General features: G+C 34.5%; 4 protein-coding genes and 1 long non-coding RNA gene across 6 annotated transcripts; 2 read left to right on the forward strand and 3 right to left on the reverse strand.

The window, feature by feature from the left end:
• The first annotated feature begins 203 nt into the window (after positions 1–203).
• LOC117217551 (replication termination factor 2) lies at positions 204–1,625 on the forward strand. The gene is made up of 3 exons (XM_033465234.2): positions 204–473; positions 596–979; positions 1,076–1,625. The coding sequence occupies exons 1-3, from the start codon at positions 405–407 to the stop codon at positions 1,478–1,480; spliced, it is 858 nt and encodes a 285-aa protein (XP_033321125.1). The 5' UTR covers positions 204–404; the 3' UTR covers positions 1,481–1,625.
• On the reverse strand, positions 1,003–7,330 carry S1P (membrane-bound transcription factor site-1 protease). Its single transcript, XM_076524198.1, has 14 exons — positions 6,974–7,330; positions 6,242–6,780; positions 6,027–6,158; positions 5,748–5,957; positions 5,490–5,674; positions 5,112–5,409; positions 4,859–5,010; positions 4,275–4,555; positions 4,088–4,199; positions 3,752–4,010; positions 3,409–3,683; positions 3,031–3,311; positions 2,680–2,956; positions 1,003–2,605 (listed from the first exon to the last, which is right to left on the reverse strand). Exons 2-14 carry the CDS (start codon positions 6,764–6,766, stop codon positions 2,239–2,241), a joined length of 3,354 nt encoding a protein of 1,117 aa, XP_076380313.1. The 5' UTR covers positions 6,767–6,780; positions 6,974–7,330; the 3' UTR covers positions 1,003–2,238.
• A 33-nt stretch (positions 7,331–7,363) lies between these two features.
• LOC117217556 (general transcription factor 3C polypeptide 3) lies at positions 7,364–15,283 on the forward strand. Of its 2 annotated transcripts, XM_033465243.2 has the most exons (12): positions 7,368–7,555; positions 11,129–11,303; positions 11,378–11,535; positions 11,611–11,882; positions 11,975–12,286; positions 12,347–12,653; positions 12,725–12,854; positions 13,154–13,411; positions 13,494–13,682; positions 13,762–14,079; positions 14,158–14,400; positions 14,472–15,283. In XM_033465243.2, exons 2-12 carry the CDS (start codon positions 11,142–11,144, stop codon positions 14,811–14,813), a joined length of 2,691 nt encoding a protein of 896 aa, XP_033321134.2. In that variant the 5' UTR covers positions 7,368–7,555; positions 11,129–11,141; the 3' UTR covers positions 14,814–15,283. The 2 variants fall into 2 exon arrangements, with proteins under 2 accessions (XP_076380314.1, XP_033321134.2); XM_076524199.1 differs by lacking the exons at positions 11,129–11,303; positions 11,378–11,535; positions 11,611–11,882; ... (6 more) ...; positions 14,158–14,400; positions 14,472–15,283 and adding exons at positions 7,885–8,340; positions 8,409–8,598; positions 8,680–10,516; positions 10,617–11,018 and having other exon boundaries at positions 7,364–7,555.
• A 1,543-nt stretch (positions 15,284–16,826) lies between these two features.
• LOC117217569 (uncharacterized) lies at positions 16,827–20,150 on the reverse strand. The gene is made up of 4 exons (XM_033465259.2): positions 20,033–20,150; positions 19,906–19,961; positions 18,211–19,280; positions 16,827–18,143 (listed from the first exon to the last, which is right to left on the reverse strand). Exons 1-4 carry the CDS (start codon positions 20,067–20,069, stop codon positions 17,345–17,347), a joined length of 1,962 nt encoding a protein of 653 aa, XP_033321150.2. The 5' UTR covers positions 20,070–20,150; the 3' UTR covers positions 16,827–17,344.
• Positions 20,151–20,340: 190 nt separating this feature from the next.
• LOC143259955 (uncharacterized) lies at positions 20,341–21,982 on the reverse strand. Its single transcript, XR_013034004.1, has 4 exons — positions 21,332–21,982; positions 20,943–21,078; positions 20,812–20,871; positions 20,341–20,404 (listed from the first exon to the last, which is right to left on the reverse strand). It is a non-coding gene; the product is annotated as an uncharacterized LOC143259955 (long non-coding RNA).
• Between the last annotated feature and the right edge of the window lie 253 nt (positions 21,983–22,235).

Below are 22,235 nucleotides of genomic sequence, written 5' to 3' on the forward strand. Positions count from 1 at the left end.
ACCATATTAATGCGCATCCAGTTCCGCGCAGTTGATTTAGAAAGAGAATGGGTAATGATCGAGAGAAAATTATTACAAAACGTAATAATTCCGAACTAGTTCGAAATTATTCAATAAACTCTTCCGTCTATTTACTAGATCTTACAATTCTATCTATTTGTTCGAACATTTATTCTATTCATTTATTAGAACAAACTATTCCTGTTTTGGTCACTCGCTACTTCCTCTCTTTGTCTAACACTGTGGAGGCAGCACTGTTTACCTGTGAAGCGTCAACCAATCAGAGAGAAGCAGTCTCTGTACCTACCATCATATTTCCGACATCGCTCAGTACATCATTTGACGTGAGTGAGTTTAGATTCTACTCAGGTTTGATTGTTTCTAGATTTTATTTAATACTTATCATGGGTTGTGATGGTGGAACTATTCCTCGTAGAGACGAGCTTGTCAGAGTAAAAAAGAAACCAGAACAGGTAACTTTTATATTTTACTTCGTCTGAAACTATTAATGGTTATAATAGTACATCTTATCGTTTGGTAAATATTTGATAAATTTATTTGTTTACAATAAATTTATGTATTGAATTGTTTACAGAAAGATAAAGAAGCAGAACTTGCATTTAAATGGCGACATTGTACCATAAAACAACTACCGTTGCAGCCACCAGTGGTTGGTTGTGGTTTAGGACGTTTGTATAGTAAAGAGTCTGTTTTGGAAGGTCTTCTTGATAGAAGTACGCTTCCAGAATCAGCACAACATATAAAAACCTTGAAAGATGTAAAAAATTTAAATTTAACTGCAAATTCAGCATTTGAAGCTAATAAAGCTGAGAAAGGGGATTGTTATACAGACGGAGGTAAAAGTCCATATATTTGCCCAGTTATTGGATTAGAAATGAATGGCAAATATAAATTTTGTTTCTTATGGTCGTGTGGATGCGTAATGAGTGAGCGTGCACTTAAAGAGATTAAGAGTACGGTAAGTAATAATGTTAAACAAAATAGAGATTATGGAAACAATATATTTGATATAGTAAACATATTTGATAAACTATATATTTTAATAACCTTTTAGATATGTCACCAATGTCAACAACCGTTCTGTGAGAGTGATATTGTTATTATAAATTCGGAGGCTGATGATCTCAAAAAAATGGAAGAAAATATGACAAATCGGAAGGCTATGCAAAAGAAATCAAAGAAACGAAAATGTGATGAAAATACTTCTGGAACTCAAGATGCTAAACAAGATGAAGTATCAAAGGAGAAAATTAAAAAGGAAGATAGAGTTGCCAATATTAAAATAAACAGCAAGAGAAATGAAGCAGAAGATCCAGCATATAAGAAAGTAAAAGGTAACTACAGTGTTGCTAAGGACCCCAAAGCATCAGAAGTTTTTAAAAGTCTTTTCACCTCCCACAAATCTGCATCAGAACAAGATAGAGCACATTGGATTACATATAATCCATTCTATAATTGAAGTATTAATAATTTCAATGTAAAATCTAATTACATACAATATCATTAAACAAATAAATAATATTATATACAGAAATAATTAAAATGTATTACAAAAATTGAATTTTGTTGATCAGTAAATAAATAAGTTTTATATATAAAAGGAATGGTCTTATTGTTTCTATTGTTTTCTCAGGTTTTCTTATAATCTATCTTACTAAATAGTAAAAAAAATGTAATTACTCTAGTGTTATATTATATATCACAAGTCAGTAATGGTGAAAAGTGAACTTATATTACATTTTCTATGTATATACTTATTTAGATGAAGCAAATATGTTAATCATAAATTTAATGGTTAAAGTATTCACTGAGATATACATATAAACATGTAAATTTCTATTAATGCTAAACCAAAACTATACTTTTAGAATTTATTGGAAGTATAAATTTATTTTATTCCAGCATTGTATTTCTATATATTCAGTTATGGTGAATTTATATTTTGGCTTAACTATATGTATAGAAGCGACTAAACAAAGAAATAACATAACATTATAAAAATTTGACATTTTTCTATACGTACGTTAACAGAAATATGAATATATTCAGAATGAATTAATGACACGTAAAATTTATCAAAATAAGTTATATAATTTATAAATTTACGTTGAGTACTGTATGTTTAAAGGCACGTAACATAGTTTTATTATTTTCTAAGCGTTTACCGCAGATAATCGAACATTATTTTGCACTGGTTGATTTTTCTCAAATACAAAATCACATTTGAGGCACTCGGCGCACAGAAATTGTTTGAATAACTCTGCGTAACCTACCGACTGTTCGTTTTCTTCGTGAATGCCTTTTTGACATTAAGCAATTCCACTGGTTTAATAAATACAGAACAATACTCCCTACAATAACTATTCCTGCGATGTAGCTCCACTTACTTGAAAACAGTTCACTATTATTTTTGTCACTTTGTTCTAAGTCATCTATAATATTATTTCGTTCTGCATGGTGTAGTGTAGGAATGTTTGCACCAACTCGCCTTCTAAGCCACAAGGGACTTGTATCTTGTAAAACTGGATTTACCGCAACTATCGTATCCCCTACAGATAGTAACTTTTGTGGTTTATAAAGATTTCTGAAATTAAATTCAACGTATTATTAATGCCACTATCACCAATGCAGTAGTTGAATCAAATTTAACAAACTCACATGGGAACAGACTCGTTTAATGGTTTTGGAATAGCAAGAGTAATAGTAGGGCAAGATGGAAGTGGTCGAATGTGGTCAGTATTAGCGCTCTCAGGTAGTAATACTTTACTATGTCGTCTTAAATGGCTACCCTCCATACGTTGTGGCAGTTCACTGTTATCTAGAGTTGTAGGCTTCTCCAAAACTTTTGCCTTAGTCCGACTTTCATCGGTGAAAACTGTGGCAACATGGCCCGTTGTTGTATACTCCAATATGGCATCAAGCATCCAGAAGCAAGCTAAAAAAGCATAATGTTAATGAATTAGATTCATGAAATTATTTATAAAGTTAGGGATCATTATAAAATCATACGTTTTTGTAAATGACTATCGTCAATGCAGTTTGAGTCACCATACACTACAATTCTGCCCGGTACTATTTGATCTTTCGTGTTACTTTTGTCTATATTTTCTTCATCTGGGATTACGTTCTTATCCTTATCTTTATATATCTTTTGAATACTCTTATAACCACTTGTTTGGAAAAGTCCAAGAATTGGCATAGACATTGTAGATCTAGATTCTGATTCTATTAAAAGTTCTTGTCCTTGATCATGTAATTCTACGTAGATAATGATTCCATCCTTTGGAAATCTTAATAAACGAAACAGAAACATATGGATCTTACATAACAATTTGTTAACTAATCTGCATTTCACAAATAATTGTATCTTTGCTAACATTGTCGTACCGAGTAATTGTAGTACCAGACGCGAACGTTACAGGAGGATGTTGACCGAGAGTAAATTGCCCATTACGTACTTGATCTCCAAATGCTATGCCCCAATTAGGATATAATAAATCATTTAGGGCTGGTATATTTGCGCCTCCTGTATCTGGTATCCACCACTGCCGAGTATTTTCGTCATAAAACTTTACCTTCCTCATGACAGTGACATTATACCAGTCTGCAAAAATGATTACAGAGAGACCCTCTTCTTCTACATCTGTTTTAAGTTTTGTAACCTGAAAGAAATATTGTTTGTTAAGATAAATTGATATATAAATACTTTGATTTATAAATATGTAAATACTTCTTCAGGAAAGAATTCTTCCTCGGCATCCACAATGAGCAAGGTACCATAGTTTTTAGCATTGAAACAAGTGAATGGGGCACCAAGTACTTCTAAATAATAACCAGCATTTCGTAAATGTTGGTACATATCTTTGAAATTAGTGTGGATATGGTCGCCATTCCAATCTAGTGGATCATTCTTTGCGCGTAGGTCATCTCGTGGAAAATATCCAGGTGGATATCGTAAGTTATGATATTGATCCCATAAAATTCGTTTACTTATAAGCAAATGTAATCATTTTATTAATTATAGCATAAATTTCTATAGCAACACTTTGAAAAACTATACACTTACTGCCGTGGGGGTGTAGGAATAACTTTTGCTTTCAAGGGTAATTCAATTTTAGATTGTCTTGGTGTTTCTTCTCCGTCACTTGGTGGTGATTCGATTGTAACTACTATATGACCTGTCATTGTAATAAAATATTATAGAAATGATATCGTTTTTTAGTCAAAAAATAAATAATACAAATATTTTTAACCTTGTGCTATGCCTTGCCAGTCACGAGCAGAGGATGGTACTGTTATTGCAATTGCTAACCAGCCTGACCATGGCCAAAGAACGTCACTATAAGTTACTGACACGTCAATCCGTTCGCCATTACCATTACCAGTGTATGGATGCCATACAAAATTTACTACATGACCAGACACACCCAAGCCATTTATTATAGTTATATTTACAATTGTTGGCATCCCAGTATGATATACAGCTTGTGTACAATACGGCCACATATACTGACACTCAGTCAGATCTATATAACTGATAATATATCACAGGTTTTGTATTATTAAGTTCTGTATGTTAACACATTGTTGACCAGCAATTTTACAACGTCTGGGCATAAGAACACGAGATAACCTATCACAGGTCATCAATGTGTTAAACTATATTGGAAAGTAACGTTGTCAACATTTCTAAACCAAAATTCTATCTTACTATTATGTTTTTAAGTTTCTCAATATATTTCTTAACTTAATTAAAGGATTTTGATTCGAGAATGTTTACAATGTTGCTCTTCAGTGTAATAATACGTTTCACACTACAATGTGAAAAGTAAATTACCTTGGACTTAATGTAGCAATTGGTGTGTAGGAACGAAGAAAATGAAACGCTCGTAATAAATCCAATTTACCAGCACCTTGTTCAAACATTCCTACTCCAGGTAAACGGCGTGCAGAGCCAAGTAATGCTTGCTTCATACTTGCAGGCGTCACCTTTTATAATACATACATACATACTCGAGTTAAATTATCTTTAGAAATATAATTTAAAAGTATTAATATTTCCGAAAAATTTAACTTTGACATGTAATTACCCTCTGTTTAATCACTGGGGATCCATCTTTTTGGACAAATCCACTAGCAAGCAATGCCACAGCACCAGCAACCACAGGACTGGCAACTGAAGTTCCAGATAATGTTCTGCAACCAGTTTGTAATGCAGATCCTCGTACTCCTGATCCATATGTAACTAAATCTGGTTTCACTCTTCCATATCCTGATGGTAATTCCCATGTTGTCATTCCCCTTGATGAAAACCTTGCTATTTGATCCTCCCAATTAATTCCACCTACACCAATGACATCCATTTGATCCGCAGGATTGTTTAGTGTACTATATTAAATAGAAGCAAAATTATTTTGAGGATATATATTTTGCGTTTTGCCATCAAAGAGGATAAATGTTATAGTTACCCATATAAAGGTCCATCATTACCAATTGCAGAGACCATTATCACACCATTTGCTGTTAATTCCCATACTTTATCAACAAATGGATGGTCCATAAAGTCTGGTCCCCCAATGCTAAGATTCAATACTGTGACTTTTGTAAGAATAGCATAATTGAATGCATCTAAGAACCATGAAGTGTATGATACCTGCAGATGGCAGAAAAGCAGAGAGTTTAATATTCAGAAGAACATGTGTATTAAAAGATAATATTACAGATACCTGAGTATTAGTAAAAACACGAAAAATATGAAGTTCAGCATCTGGTGCAAAGCCAAGGCAATCAATGCAAGATGATGCAATAACTCCAGCTACAAATGTTCCATGACCCAATCCATCTTCTAATGTTTTTTCATTTGTCCAATTAGAACGTTCCTTGATTTTCTTAAAATGTGGATGGCTAGCTGCTAACCCGGTATCAAATATCGCTACCTGTTAATAATTATTAACAAATATTAATGTAACTTTATTTTTACAAAGATCATAAATTACATTATTTACCTTAACACCATTTCCTGTAACTCCCATTCCCCATAAAGCATCAGCTTGAAGTATGCTTGTAATTTGTCTTGGAATAGCTCTTAATAATCTACGTGAAGTATGACGATTGGTTGATTGCCAAAATTGGTTATTCTATCAGCCACAAAAAATAATATATTTATAAGCAGATGTTTCTATGATTTAAAGTGTAATTAAATTATAATTCAAAGTCTCACATAATTGTTGATTTTTCTTCTAAAATTTTTATACTCTGGAAAATCTGCATCTTCTGATGCATTCACAAATTTTAAGGTTCTATGAACGAGTCTCTGAGGTGTTACCCTTCTGATGAGGGGATGATCGGTTAAAGCATCAAGACCATTATTTTTATCTGTTTCTTCCAGGAGTACAACGTCAAAATCGCTAGGAAAGTCGCTAGCCAAATTATCACGAAATAAAATTTTCCAGTTGTAAATGCCAGATGAATTTAATGCAGCTTTTATATAATTTTCACGTGCATGCAGTTTGTAGTAGCCTTTAAATGCTACAATATATTCGTTTTTAACAATTCTGCTAGCAAAGTGAACTTTTATTTGCTCTGGATCTTTATTGTGACAAGATGATTTAATTATATTAGGAATGTCAGAGCTTACAGTATTATTATGTTTGTCAGAACAATTCACTTGATTGTTTGATATTTTAGTTCCAATACCAAGCAGTAACAATAAAGGAATATATAGCCAGCATTTATGTGGCTTCATACTATTAATATCAGCTGAAAAATATGTATTAATGTTAATATCAATTGAAGTATATAACTGCTAGTAAATAAGAAGTATAATCATAAAAATATTATTTATTTACTGTAATAAGTTCGTATTGCTTTTTTAATATAAATATATGCACTTTTGTAACTTATAATTAACTTAATTCATGTGAATGTAATTTATACAGTTCGCTAAACTTACATGTAGTAGAAAGGCATAATTTATTAAACAATATTATTTGTTATCATACTTCCACTCAATGTTTTAGTGAAACAAGGTTATTTCATCATATCATATCCTCCTAAATAGTTAACTTTTACAAAAATTGTAAACGGTTCAGAGATGATTCTTTATTGTCAAAATCTTGTTTTCGATGTCATAACCTCAAAATTCTTAAAATAAAAGTTTGCCTTGATTTGAAAATCCAGCTGTTCCAAATATGCATTTTTCTTCAATATTTTCATCACATTCTCTCACTTCTTTGAAGTGTGACCAACATTGTACTTTCTCGTGAATAAATTACGCTCATGAACGACGACCAAACAAATCATAATGCACTGCCATATCACACTGTTTACTTCGCATTGCACAGTTCATGTATGGATGTGTGATGTCAGTATCAAAGGTTCAAGCGTTTACAGTTTATATTATCTGTGTGTTGATATAAACAATTATAATACATTAACTGTGTTTTGTGCGTTATAAAGGAACATTTTAAGAAAAAGTGATTATTTACATAGAGGTCTACTTTGCAAATTTTTTGCATTGCACAGCTTAACGAAGGTAAACAATTTACATAATAACCTCTAATATAAATCTGTTTTTTTTTTATAGTACGCACATATTTCATATATGCATATAAATTACAATAGATATGCTTATATGTAGTAAAACCCAAATAAGTTTAATGATTTAAAACATGAAATTTTAATGTTAATCATGTATGCATGCGTTCTTCAGTTTCTAATATATGTATTAAATAGTCACATAGTTATTTACATAGTACATGTAGTATTAGATTTACTGATACTATGCTCTTGTTTTTAAAACAACTTGTATAAGAAATTATTATATTGAATAATTTTTATTATTCACATGTTTTCAACTTATAGTGTTCTCTATTGAGAATAATAAAAGAATTATATTATTACGGAAACTACTGTGAATACCGAAATGGAAGAAGTTAACATTGAAATTAATTTATCGTCATTGAATCAGAAAGATAATATGCCACTTAATGAAGAAAACACAATAGCAACAGTGATCATTGAAGAATTGGATGAAAATGCTCTTAGCAATATGAATGTGGATATGACAGAATTTGTTGAAGCTAAAGCTTTGGAGATTCAAGATATAACACCTGACATAATATCTGATACTTACGTCGAACAAAATAATGCTATCATGGATATTGCTACAGACACCGAAGATCAAGATATATTAATGACAGCAGACGAAGAGGACCAATTAACAAAACAGTTCTTGAATGGAGAATTAACATTTTCTGAATATTCATCCAGAATGGATCAAGACATAGATTTAGAAACTACAGAAACTGATCCTGCTAGGTAATACATTAGCAATTACATATGTTCCTTTATGTGGAATATAAAGCAATTGATCTTTTTATGTGTAGATGTGAAAACGACAATGATGATTTAGGAATAAATAAAGTTGCTCAGCGAAGAGGACCAAGAGGAAAATATAAAAAGAAAAAAAGAACACTTCCTCCAGCTCTACAAGGGTTGATGGGTGAAGCAAACTTAAGATTTGCCAGAGGAGATGCAGAATTAGCTGCTCAAATATGTATGGAAATAATTAGGCAAGTGTTTGTTATAACATGAAAAGTATATGATACTATAATGTATCGTTGAGCAATGTAAACATTTTGACATTTCTTCAGACAGGTGCCAAGTGCTCCAGAACCATTTCAAACATTGGCAATGATATATGAAACAGACCAGCCAGAGAAATCATTACAATTTGCCTTAATAGCAGCTCATCTCAGTCCAAGAGATTCTGATAAATGGGTGAGATTAGCAAATATGTCACTTGAAAGTGGAGATATTAAACAAGCTATAACATGTTATAATAAAGCAATTCAAGGAAGTCCAAAAGATGTAAGCTTATATGAAATACGAGCAGAACTTTTAGAAAGGTATGGAGACAAAAAGGCCTATTTAAAAGGATTTTCAAGATTGGTTTACCAGTTGGAGCCAGAGGATGGTGAAAATGTAATTAAATATGCTAAAATGTTAGCCAAGCGTTACATGGAGGAAAATAATAATGAACAAGCATTAGAAGCAATGGAAAATATTTTTTCAAAATGTCCTAACTTCATTACTTTGGAGGAAGTTAATATTATGACTGAAATATTAATAGCATTAAAGAAGTTTAAGAGATGTTTACATATTTTGACAGCATATACAACTATTTGGGTAAAATATAAAAATGTTAATGATAAAAATTCTATTGTAACAGTGAAAAAATCTGGAAATGAAAAGAAAGATGAATCTAAAGAGCAAAAAATAGGTGAAATAGAAGACTGTGAAATGCCAGATAATGTTGCTGTTGATTTAAAAGCAAAATTTCTTATAACACTTATTGAATTGGACCAAATGAAATTAGCAGAAAAGCTTTTACCTAAATTCTACATGTATGAAAGTCCAGAAATTTCTGGAGATCTTTTTTTAGATATAGCCGAAACATTAATGGGAAAGAAAGAATTTGAACGTGCTTTACTGTTACTAGATCCATTAGTAAATAGTGCTAATTACAGTTTAGCTGCAGTTTGGTTACGACATGCAGAATGCTGGGTTGGCTGTAAAGAATTAAAGAAAGCAATAAAATCATATGAAATTGTGACAAAATTATCACCTCAGCATTTAGGTGCAAGAATAGCTTTAGCTAAATTGTATCAGTTGAAGGGTCAATATAATAAAGCAATAGACATACTTGATCAAGATCTCGAGTCAGATGCTTTAGACCCTCAAGTAATTTACAGAAGAACATTGCTTCTTTACAAAGTGAAAAGATACGATGAATATTTTCAATCTGGTATGCTGCTCTTCTCTAGACATTGTATTACTATACGAAACAAAGTTGAGATAAGTGCAATAACAAGACCATACTCCATACAACGTCGTATAGATTCTTTGAAACTTAATCGGTTAGCACGCGGAGAAAAATTTGAGGAAGACAATGCTCCTGTGTTTCTGAATCCAACAGACCTTAGTGAGAAAAGTGAATTCTTTTTGCTTTTACAAATGTGTAAATTAGCTTGTAAATTAAAAAGATATGGTTTACTCCAAAGACTTTGTTTGAGTGCTTTAACATCGAAGAGATTTGAGAAAAGAAACGCGCATATAATGTTTTTATGCTCGTTTGCCTGCATTTATAATAACGATTCTTATCATGGATATAACATTGTGCGACACCTGCTACGCATTTGTCAAACTCCAAATTCTTGGAATTTATTGAACATTATTGTTCAAAAGGCACAAGATTCTAGGCATAACAGATTTATTATGCGTCTTCTTGGAAGAGAAGATGTATTTTCCTATGTACATGTAATGCATGCGAACAATTGTCTTGTTTCTGCAACATACACATACGCCTTTAACGATTACATTTCTCTTTTTAAAGTAGCACCTAGTGCATTGTTAGCATTACTTATAGGTATAACTTTATTTCAAATGGCATGCCAAAAATCATCTGCTAAGAAGAATCAACTTATAATTCAAGGTAATTATAAATTTATTTCATCTTATTATTTGCTATGCATGTATATTAAAAGTTATACCTGAAAAGTACTTTGTGTAAACATTGTATTATTTTATTTTAGGTATTGCTTTTTTGAGAAAATATTGTCAATTACGAGGTGAAGATGGAAAACAAGAAACATACTATAATATGGGTCGTGCGTTTCATCAAATTGGTTTACTACCAGCTGCTGTGCATTTCTATAAATTAGTACTTAATGAACATCCTGGTGAACTTGTTCAGAAAAATTCAAGTCTTTTAGACCTGAAGCAAGAAGCTGCCTTCAATCTACATCTTATTTATTTACAATCAGAAAATTATTTTTTAGCAAGAATGTATCTTGAAAATTATATTACAATTTAGTTTAGGAGCATTAGTATATAGTATTATTTATATATGGTCTTTTACAAGACCAAAAACTTATGACATATAAGAGAAATGTAAAATGATTTGTTACAATTGTAAATAAATGTATTAACACCTTTGTATGAATTTTAATATTTTGTAATATGATATGTACCTCTTATATTGTATATGTTGTACACGTTTTTGAGTTTGCTATATTTAGTATAATCAGTTATTATTGTCCTTTAGGTTTATAAACAAAATGAGCATCTCCTTGGCCGGAAAAATTGAATTTAGACAATTATGCAATGTCTTGGAAGAAGTTACCAAAGCACCTATTGCAAAGAAAGCTGATGTCTTAGAGACATTCATCCGGCATTGTCGTCATGTTAGTGGCGAATTGAAGACACAAGATCCTAATGCGGTATAGTTGTGTACAATTTAATTAGGTCTCAGTAACAATAATTGAATGCCATTTATGATTTTCTTTATTATTAGGATGTTTCGATCTTCCCCATATTTAGATTGATTTTACCTCGACTGGAACGTGAACGTGGTCCTACTAATCTAAAAGAGAAATCTCTTGCTACTCTTTATGTTCGTGTATTTTGTTTGGGTAAAGGCAGTAAGGATGCAATAAAACTTTTAGAATACAAGTAAGATTACTAATTGATATATTTCTCTTGTTATTATTGTAAAACAAAATTAATGGAAATACGGTATTGTTTTAGAGTTCCAAGAACAGGAAAGGCAGGGCATGATTTTGGAGAAATAGCTTATTGGACTTTACGAAAACGCTTCAAAAGTGAAACTTCAGATCTTACTATAAAACATATTAATGCATTTATTGATAATGTATCATCGAAAAACGAGAGTCTTGCGCAAAAAGATGAAACTTTTAAAATTTTGTTAGGAAAAATCAGTGCATTAGAGTTTAAATGGATAACGCGAATAATTCTTAAAGATTTAAAACTTAATATTGGAGAAAAGAAAATACTGGCAGGTATATATTTTTTCACATTGGCATTTATCTATTGCAGTAGTTTCTGCGAAATGCTTTATAATTTATTGATACATATACTATTGCCTTTTTAGTTATTCATCCAGATGCAAATTCAGCACTTGATGTGTCAAATTTGCACCAAGTTTGTGACACATTGTTTAATAATCAGTTGAGGCACCATTATGATATCAAAGTATTCTCACATTTTCGACCTATGCTGTTAGAGAAATGTAAAATTGAGGATACAATGAAACTTTTTGTCAGAGGTGAACAATATTTTGTTCAATGTAAATATGATGGTGAACGATCTCAGATGCACATGAAAGATGGTAGATATAAATATTTTACAAGACAAGGATTCGAAATTACAAATAAACCTGGTTATGGAGAAACTAGTTCTTCAGGTATAGTTAACAGATAATGTAAGTAAAAATCAATGTATTTAATGTATTTCGTTATTGTAGGTTTTATGAGCAGTGTATTTAGTCGACTATTAAACTCTCAATGTAAATCAATAATCTTAGACGGGGAATTAATGGGTTGGCATAAAGAAAAGAAATTGTTGGGTTCAAAGGCAATGAATTTTGATGTTAAAAATTTATCAAGTAGTAGTCATCATCAGCCATGTTTTATTGCATATGATATCATTATGTACAATGATGTATTGCTTCATAACGAGCCTTATGAGAAAAGGCTGGACATTTTAAAAGAGGCATTTAACGAAGAAGAAGGTTCTCTTATGATGTGCGAAGTCAATAAAATTTCTACAAGGTATAATTCAAGTTTAAAGTATAATTTAAGGAGAAAATTGTGTATAAATAATTCAAATATTTTGTCGACAGTGAGGAATTATGCCGGTTATTCAATGAGAGTATGAAAAAAAAAGAAGAAGGGCTAGTAGTAAAAAAATGTGACATTAAATATAAACCAAATGTACGAGGTGGTAGTGGTTGTTATAAAATAAAAGCAGAGGTATTGTTTCTTTCATTAACATGTATTACTACACTCTTAGACAAAAAGATAGCACATGCTGTGTTGAATTATGTGCTTCTTTACCAACTAAAAGAACTCGGTGAAGGAATGCCATTCTATGTTATGTTTACATATTCGTAGAAGGTACGCGTTTTACATATAACACAGTGTTTCCATGCTAGCATTATCTTAACACGAGAAATTAAAGCATAGCACACGTATGCTAGCTTTTTGTCTGGGAGTGTATATAGTTATGTTATTGCTGTACGTTTTCTGTATTTTGCAATATGCTGTTGCAGTATTCAGAAAATTTAGTGAAGGATGTCGATTTGATTATCCTTGGCGGATATTATGGGGAGGGAAAATTCATGGATTTGATAAAGAGTTTTCTGGTGGGTGTAGCTAAGCCATCAGATATTCCAGGAGAAAATCCAACAGTATTTCTATCAGTTGTAAAGGTAAGTAATGGATTTTCCATGGATGAATTAAGGGGTCTTTGGAATAAGTTTCAAGATAAATGGAAAACAGAATGCCCAGCAAACGTGGTTCCACCTAGGGTAAGTTTACATAATATAGATATCTTTAAATATATTAAGTTAGTAAATATATATATAATACCTTAATTTTAATATTTTCTAGCTGGATAAACCACGTTTGTGGGTTACTCCCGAAGAATCTATAATTGTTACAGTAAGGGCATCTGAGATGATAAAAAGTAATGATTATCCAACAGGATATAGTTTAAGATTCCCACGAGCCACAAGCATTAGAACTGACAAGCCATGGTACAATGTATGCACCACTGTAGAATTGTTATCGTTCGTTAAAGTACGTGTTCTCCAAAAAGATCGAGTTTCACAAATTCTATTATATGGCTATGTATCTAGTGTATTTTATTGGTAATCAGGATTCGCGACCAGTTCAAAAACTAACGAAACGAGATGCAGACCATGATGATATAGAAGATACTTCTGAAGCGAAAATGCGCAAGACAACAAAACCACGTTCTCTCAGATTTGACAATATACCACCGAGGCATAATATCTATGAAAATCCACCTGTTTATCTGACAAGACTTTTAGATGGTAAAGAAATTTGTGTAATAAATGGAGATATCGAGTTTCCCAAAGAACGCATCGAAGAAATTCTATGGCAACATAGAGCAAAAGTTGTACAAAACCCGTTAAATGAAACTTATTGCATCATTGTTGGTAAAGCTAAAACCGTAAGCATTTTAATCGTACATTTTTTTGAGATTATTAATGGTGTTTAATAAATAATATATCAAAATTAATTCTTTCAGGCGAGGGCGAACAGTATTATACAAAGCAATAAATACGACGTGGTAACAATAGATTGGTTCAAGCGCACTGTTAAAGAAGAAAACTGGTCCTCATTAAATGACTTTCTTCCATGGGATCTAATAACTTGTTGTAAATCAACAAAGCATCGGTTAGCACAGTATTACGACGATTATTATGACAATTTCTTTGAAAATGCAACCGAAGAAAGTTTAACACGTTCATTAGAAAAAGCTTCAGAAGAGGTACGACTTTCATCCAATTAGTTCTATAGTTTTAAATACAAAATTGACAATATCATAAAATTTTTGTTCAGGCACAGATTATGAAGCTCGATCTTGCACAAATGAATGAGTTAGACGAAGAGTTGTTCGACCACGGAATTTCACCTTACTCCATGTTTAGGAGGATGGTGGGATATTTCAATGATTCATCAGACTTGACCAAATATGGATTTTGTTTTTTGGCTGGCACTGTTAAAGAAACCCTTGACAATTCTGTAACGCACATATTCATTAATGGGAATTCTATCAGTTCCGAACTAAAAAGTTTAATAGACAATGAATTACAGAAACACGTAATAGTTATCAGAAGCGGATGGATTGAAGAATGTTTTAATCAAAATAAACTTATTCCAGAGGAGGAATATCTGCTCTAACAAAACAGTGATATAGAACGAAGTATGAGAAAAGTACAATATGTAATATTATCCGCTTTAAACTATTCGACTGGTGCCTATTTCACGCTATTAACATGTGACTTTGTTTCATTGTTAATAGTTTACGATAAGACACCATCTACGCTTACTGTAAGTTTATATCTCTTCTGAAAGTTATAATATTGTTGGAAAATTGTATATACTATTTATGAAACTGAACAGAAAGATAAGTATTGAACAACGCGAATAATGAAATTCCATAAACGCGTTAAAGTTACGTCTACAATATTGGCTGCTAGTTCGGTCTACTATTTATTTTAGTTGTATGAAGCAATTTAAATATTTGTAAATAAATAAACGACATACAGCAGAAAGTATAGTTTTGAAATCGTTTGTAAAGAGTGCGGTAGTGTTACGTTAAGTCTATTTGTAACATGGATACCGAAAATATATAGATTCATTTTGGCTCATATTTTCGTTAAGTGCTAAGAAACTGGGTACTAGGCGGAGTGACAGTCGGACAGTTCGCTCATTTAACATCCCGTTTCGAAATATTTCTTCTCGGTTGAACTCGACACCCTTACTAGTCTCGTTTTATTTCATCGGAATGCGTGCAAAATACGAGACGAGAGGGACGCAGCTGCGACGTTTCCTTTACAAAGCCTGCCATTCAGAGAGATTCTCGAGTAGATTAAGATGAGAACATACGCGAGGAAAAAAGGTTTTGCTGTCGTGCAAACGCCAGTGCACCGACAAATGTTTTCACCGTTTCGTTGTCAAACAACCATGAATCTACAAATCGTTTTTTCTTATTAGCAACAGGAGCGTTGTTTTCTAAGCTTCAATTATCGTCAAATGAAATCTTGTGTTTGGAACGATATTTCATTCTTAATCCCTTTCACATTAGAGAAAATTTATCGACTTGTTTACTTCGGTAAAAATAAATATGTATCACAACGTTCGTATAGGTACAACATATATACATGCATACATGTGCTTTATAAACTAGAAAAATCTTTTTCTTCTTTTCTTTCGTACCCTTTCATCTTTAGAAAGGGTACACGGTTAATCGAAAACAGTAAGTCGCTTTTTCGTCGAGCAAATTGTAGCTGAAATTTTCGTCGAAGATGTATACCGTGGCATCGTGTGATGTATGCATAGTGTTAACCGTCGCGGATATCTCGTTAGCGTAAAGGAAGGTTTCGTCTACCGGCTCAGAATATAATATATGAATATGACTGACGTCCGTGTCCGCCGAAGATTCTACTTATAGACTCTTCACCTACGGACACGACGCGTATTAATCGAGTTTCAGATTTTCCAACGCACGTCCAACGGGACGCGTCACCCCTGTACGTCCAATTTATTCACGGCGTTTCACTACTAACTCGGTACCTGCCAATTACGACCACTCGTTACTGTTGTTCCTTACGGTTACCACCGTTAAATTTACAATCAAAGGACACCACGTTTCAATTTTCCCGTTTTTCGACGATCGTAAACACCCGTTCAGACATCATGAGATACTCTTCCGGTAAAAGACACGATGAACGTGATCCTCGATCCATTTTACAGAGCCAGGAAACAAATGAAAATTCGTTCTTTCCATTCAAATTTTTGAGAATTTCGAAAAAATAACTTATTTAAAATAATTAAATAAGATCATTTAAAATTTATTTCGATGGGACATTTTCGCTTCTTCTCCACTCGTCGTGGTAATAAAGTAAAAGCGACAAATTGAGAATATTCGATCTCTCCTGCCAGTACAGTAATGTCTCCCTAACTGACGCTCAGATTGTCCACAAAAATGGACAATTTGGGAAAAGGAGATACGATTGTTCGAGCCTTGCGGCTCGTTTTTTATGGTTATCTCGATTGTCAACAACTATAATAATTATATCTCCTCTTTCCGAATTATCCAGTTTTGTGGACAATCTGAGCGTCAGTTAGGGAGACATTACTGTATATTCTAGAGAGACCTCTACAGTAATGTCTCTCTAATTGACGCTCAGATTGTCCACGAAAAATGGACAATTTGGAAAGAGGAGCCTTGCGAATTCGAGCCTTGCGACTTGTTTTTATAGTTACCGATTGTCAACGATTATAAAAACATGGTGCAAAACCGGACTAATCGTATTTCCTGTTCCCACATTGTCCATTTTTCTGCACAATCTAGGCGTCAGTTAGGGAGACTTTACTGTATATTCTACAGAGACCTCTACAGTAATGTCCCCCTAACTGACGCTCAGATTGTCCACAAAAATGGACAATTTGGGAAAAGGAGATACGATTGTTCGAGCCTTGCGGCTCGTTTTTTATGGTTATCGATTGTCAACAACTATAAGAACGAGCTGCAGGGCTCTAATAATTATATCTCCTCTTCCCGAATTGTCCAGTTTTCTGAACAATCTGAGCGTCAGTTAGGGAGACATTACTGTACTTACATCGAATCTCAATAATTGGACCACGCGACTTATACCACTTCGTCGCTGATGAAGTTACTCATTTTCTTACCACTTACTCAACGATCGCTAATAAGCACGCTTGAAACCCCACTTTACGCGACGTTCATCCGTGTACATCGTTCTATTATTTGCGTCCTGTTCGTAAAGTCTGGTCCCTTCGAACGGTCTGTTTCTTGATTCCCAAACACTTGCAGCTTCTTCGTCGAATATTCTGTTACTTTTTCTAAATAGGATATGCATGTTCCGATCGGCATTATTCCTTCTGAACGCGCAGGCTTCTCTGGAAATCGACGTCGAGACGGAAGATGTTGAAGAAGTCGACGTCGGACTCCCCCGTATTCTTTGATCTCTTTTCCGCTTGTGGGCGTTGGAGACCGATTGCCCATTCTTGCAGGCCGAGTACTCGAACAGCACCGTACAAGACGGACACCTTTTCCACGGGAACAGATTAGACGAAGAAGCGTGATCGTGATCATGTTGATTATGCATTCTCGATTTGCATAATGGACGACGGAGCGCGGCTCGACTATCGCTGTCAGAGCTTTCGGAAGAAATTGCGGAAGAACTGTCCCCGAGAATCGTAGAGTCCTCGTACTTCCGATTCTTGGACATGTTCGCAGTTATTTTCTTCTCATTCTGCGAGAACGGCGTCTTACATTTCAGAAAACACTTCTCCGTGGCTAAAGTGGATTCGCGATCGAGCATGGAATCGGCGATCCTTTTAAATTTCCCATTGTCGTTAGAGAAATTGTTCTTTTGCGGATGCGAACTTTTGCAGGAGGTTTTGCAATGTTTGTAAACATTAGAATTGAATTTCGTCGAGGAACCTTTTTTAGGGATACTCCATCGCGGCCGACTGCGACTTCTGAAACGATTAGATACGATTATTAAACGCAAACTTGCTTAAGTTTGTAAGGAAGTTGATAACTGACTTTAAACTGTGAGAACAATTTCTGCAAACTTTCTTCTGACTTATTGTACTAGCTTGATAAGCGTTGAAACAAGTAGTTTCAAATTCATCGCGAAGGCATTCGTTTTGCAACCCCGAAGTCGCGGATGGCTTTGTCGCCGAATATTCTGAACTATGTTTGTGCGTTTCCTTGACAAAAACCGGTTGCGAACAATTTTCTGGTGTGTTCGAATCATCGGTGTTCGAATTTTGTAGCAACATAGCCTTTTCCGATCCATTAGTTAATTTCGATTCGATGCTTTTGCTAGATTTTGAACGAGCTATTGGCGCTTTTTTCTTCATTTTAGGAGCACGTTTCGTTCGCAATTCGCGGTACAGAAGCGTATCCATGCAAGTATCTGCTATAATTGTTTCGCTAAAACTGGTCTCGCTTTTCGATTCTTTCCTATTTTCTTTCAAAGTGTAATCGCATTTATTCGAATCGATTGCCAATTCAGTTTTCGCATTAACGTTTCGCGAGTCTGTAATATCTCGATCCAAAACCTGCTTTGGCGTACTGTTGAAACAGTTTTGTTCCTTGCAAAGAACTTCAATTTGTTGGTCGGATGATCGAGCCATATTCTTATCAACAAAATCTCGCGATACTTCCCGTTTGCTATTTTCTTCATCTATACATAACTTCGAAGAAACTTCGTCTGTACATTTGCCGTTTTCTTGTAAGGTACCTTCTGGATTCGCTTCTGTTTCAACAGAGTTGAGATTTTCGTGTAATCCGTTGCAACAGCAATTCTTTTGGATTTTTTCTTCACGTTCATCTGCGATTCTTGTATCTCCGTTCTTCAAATTCGCAAATCCAACGCTCGACTTCGGAACAAGGACGTTATCTCCAGGACTCCGCGATTCATCGTTTATGTTTCTAACACAAAAGTTCCAGAAGTCGGTGATAGTGTCTTGGGAGACACGCATGTGGGTGCAAGATCGTTTTCTTTTTCTTTTCAGAAGCTTTTTGGCACAAACGATACCACTGCAATGCCGGAAAAGACAATGTCGGCTCCATCTTTTCCTTCTCACGCATGCCGTTGATTCTGCAAGCTAATGTGACAATAGCTTCATTTTTATTCCTAATAGCTTTAATACATTCCTAAAATGTATTAACACTATGCCGTCCGCAGATCTTAGATATGATTCTTTTGTTTGACGCCGGCATAATAGCATAACGATACCCCCGTTAGCTACCTACACAATTCTAATAATTTCACAAAGAAAGTTGGATGTCAAAAGGATGCTAGCTATTGTAGAAGGTGGATTATTATTAACACTATGCCGTCCGCAGATCTTAGATATGACTCTTTTGTTTGACGCCAGCATAATAACTTGGAAATTTTAGATTAAAAAAAAAATTTCGAAGATGGCGGTAATATAAATTCCTAAAATTAAGATATGTCATCCAAGAATTTTCGTACTTAATTCTTAGTTAAATAAGCACAATGCTATAGTTAGTTTGCTGCCTTTTAACACCCAAGAAATATAGTTCAAATGTTATTTCAGTTTTTTAAAATGGCACCAAAGTGGTACCACCGGCATACAACAGATAGTTTTTGCATGGCACCAGCGTGCTGCCACCGGACGGCATAGTATTAATAACGAACTATAACAATATAACTGTTATATATATAACTGTTATTATATATTGTTATAAATAACTGTTACAATATACCTTACTCTTCCGATTAAGTAGCGACGCACAGCATGCACAATTTACGGACGATATACCTGCAATTCAAACAATCAGAACGTCACTGATCCATGGCAGGAATAAAGTGACTTACGATGGCAAGACTTACAGCGATTCGCTGGAGAAGTCGAAATTACCATTGTCATTTTTGGCGGGATCCTTTCCTATCGCAAGTGCAGTCACCGAGATTGCTGGATCGTTCTCGAGGAACCATTCTTTCAGTCCAGCGTACCCTAAACACCGTTACGAATAAATTATTAGCAAACGATCGAATGATCGACATTAGAAAAAAACACTTAAATTTATGTACTCACATGTATATAGATTTTGGGCAACCACAAGCATAAACTTTGGCCTGCCTCCTACGCGAAATATTATTATTATTATCTATTATTAATATTCATAATTAATGAAGCATTAATATGGAAAAAGAAATAATGTTGTCGCATACCCTGTCTCACATTCGCAGATGCCTGGTCGTCTAAGGTGCAGGGATTAGTACTGAGTATTAGAACTTTTGATTACGCCATGCGCATTACATAGCTGGCCATACGGTGCGCGATATTCTTCAGGATTCCGCGGCTACGTTGCAATTTTACGCGTACATTCGACGAAACGGGGAACGTATTAACCCTTTGCGCTCGAGTGGTGACTCCGAGGCGCCACTAAAAAATGTTTATATCACGTTCCAAAGTAATTCTTGCATCAAGAAAATTTAGATTTGAAAAATTGTTAAAAGTATAACTGTTGTATAAGTCACGAGACTCGAGTTCACACGCATAAAATGCGCTCTGCCGTATAAAATAAAGAGACAGCGTGGGTCAGAAAAATGATTTTAAGAGAGCAAATCCTCGGAGAAATCTCGCACGTATGACCAACGTGACTCACTTTTCTCCTTTGTCACGAAGGAACTCCCGATATCTCGCTTTGCACAGGCAATTATATTCTCTGTAACACGTAGATCATTTCTCCCAGCTGTACCGTTCGTTGCAATTTAATTAAAATCGAAAGAGACTCACTTCTCCTTCAGGAAAAACACGTAAAAGAAGAGCACGCCCGTGAAACCCGCGAGAAACTTGCTCAAGTACCATGCAAAGTTGTTTGTACAGTGGGGCATCGCAGTGTTCTTTGTTACCAAGGCTGTTCACCAGCCTTCTAGCGACATATGAAATATTTCGAAAATATTAATAGAACAATAATCGATCGTTATACGTTTCAGGGAAAATGCATAGCAGAATTGAACGCGGCTGCTCTCCTTTGCTTCTCGAAGACCAAGAGCCTCGAGAGCTACGGAAAAGCTGCAGGATCTTTTTTCCTGATACCAGAAGACGAACTATCGCTAACTAAACCGATGTATCGCTACGATTACAGGCTTCTTCGGCTATTTGTATCTATACCGCGGACGTACCAAGTAACGGCAAGTAAACGAAGAATACTTCGTAGCCTCTCTTCCCGCTGGAAAATCGCATCACATGTCGCGACAACTCGTCAAGATTATTCTCTGAAATTTCACGGGGTTAGTTTCGGTGTTCGTTGTCCTGCCCGCGACGTTCCACCCGGTTTGATTTATCGTTTGAATTTCATGTTATATAACATGTTTGCAACATCGAAGGAAGCAACGGCCTCTTCTTCGGTCGGCTCGCATTTGGGGAACACGCGGCGAATTTTCTCAACGCGGCTCTCGGCTCCTGTGGCTGTCAAGGCGCGGATTATATTAATTTATACCGCGATACGGCCGAAGCGAACAGTTTTTTCTCGGCCGCGAACAAATGCAAAGTGCCTCTCGATTTGCAAATGTCAGGAGAGCTGTCGAGGTTTCGCCGGGGGTTCGCCGCATGCTTCTGTTACTCAATCCTCGGCGCGCTCTAACCCGCGAGATTGCGTTACTCTTGTTAATAAATATTTATTTATAGAGCCGGCCGTCTGTCAAATACATATGAAATCCTGCGCGAGATTGACTAATGTTACAGTACCAGCGAAATTGGCGTAGCGACGCAGAGAACGCTAAAGTATTGCAACATTTCACGAATTCGAACAAGTGAAGTTTCTACGAAATGTGTTTGTGTGTGTGTGTGTGTATGTGTTTGGTTCCATTGAACGCGTAGAGTCGAATATAAATCATTAAATGGCCTTCTGAAATGGACCTCGGAAATGCAACAAATCAATATTAATCTCTTTCTTGAAAATTAGAAGCTGTAGAAACGTTTGGTTCGTACAATCATTAATTAATTATGACAAACTTTTGGTTCGTTCGATCGAGCAGTTTTATGCCGATATTAGGTCAGAAGTTGACGTGACCACTGTTATTAATA

This window comes from Megalopta genalis, chromosome 8 (genome assembly GCF_051020955.1).
Source record: "Megalopta genalis isolate 19385.01 chromosome 8, iyMegGena1_principal, whole genome shotgun sequence".
Classification (NCBI taxonomy): Eukaryota; Metazoa; Arthropoda; class Insecta; order Hymenoptera; family Halictidae; genus Megalopta; species Megalopta genalis.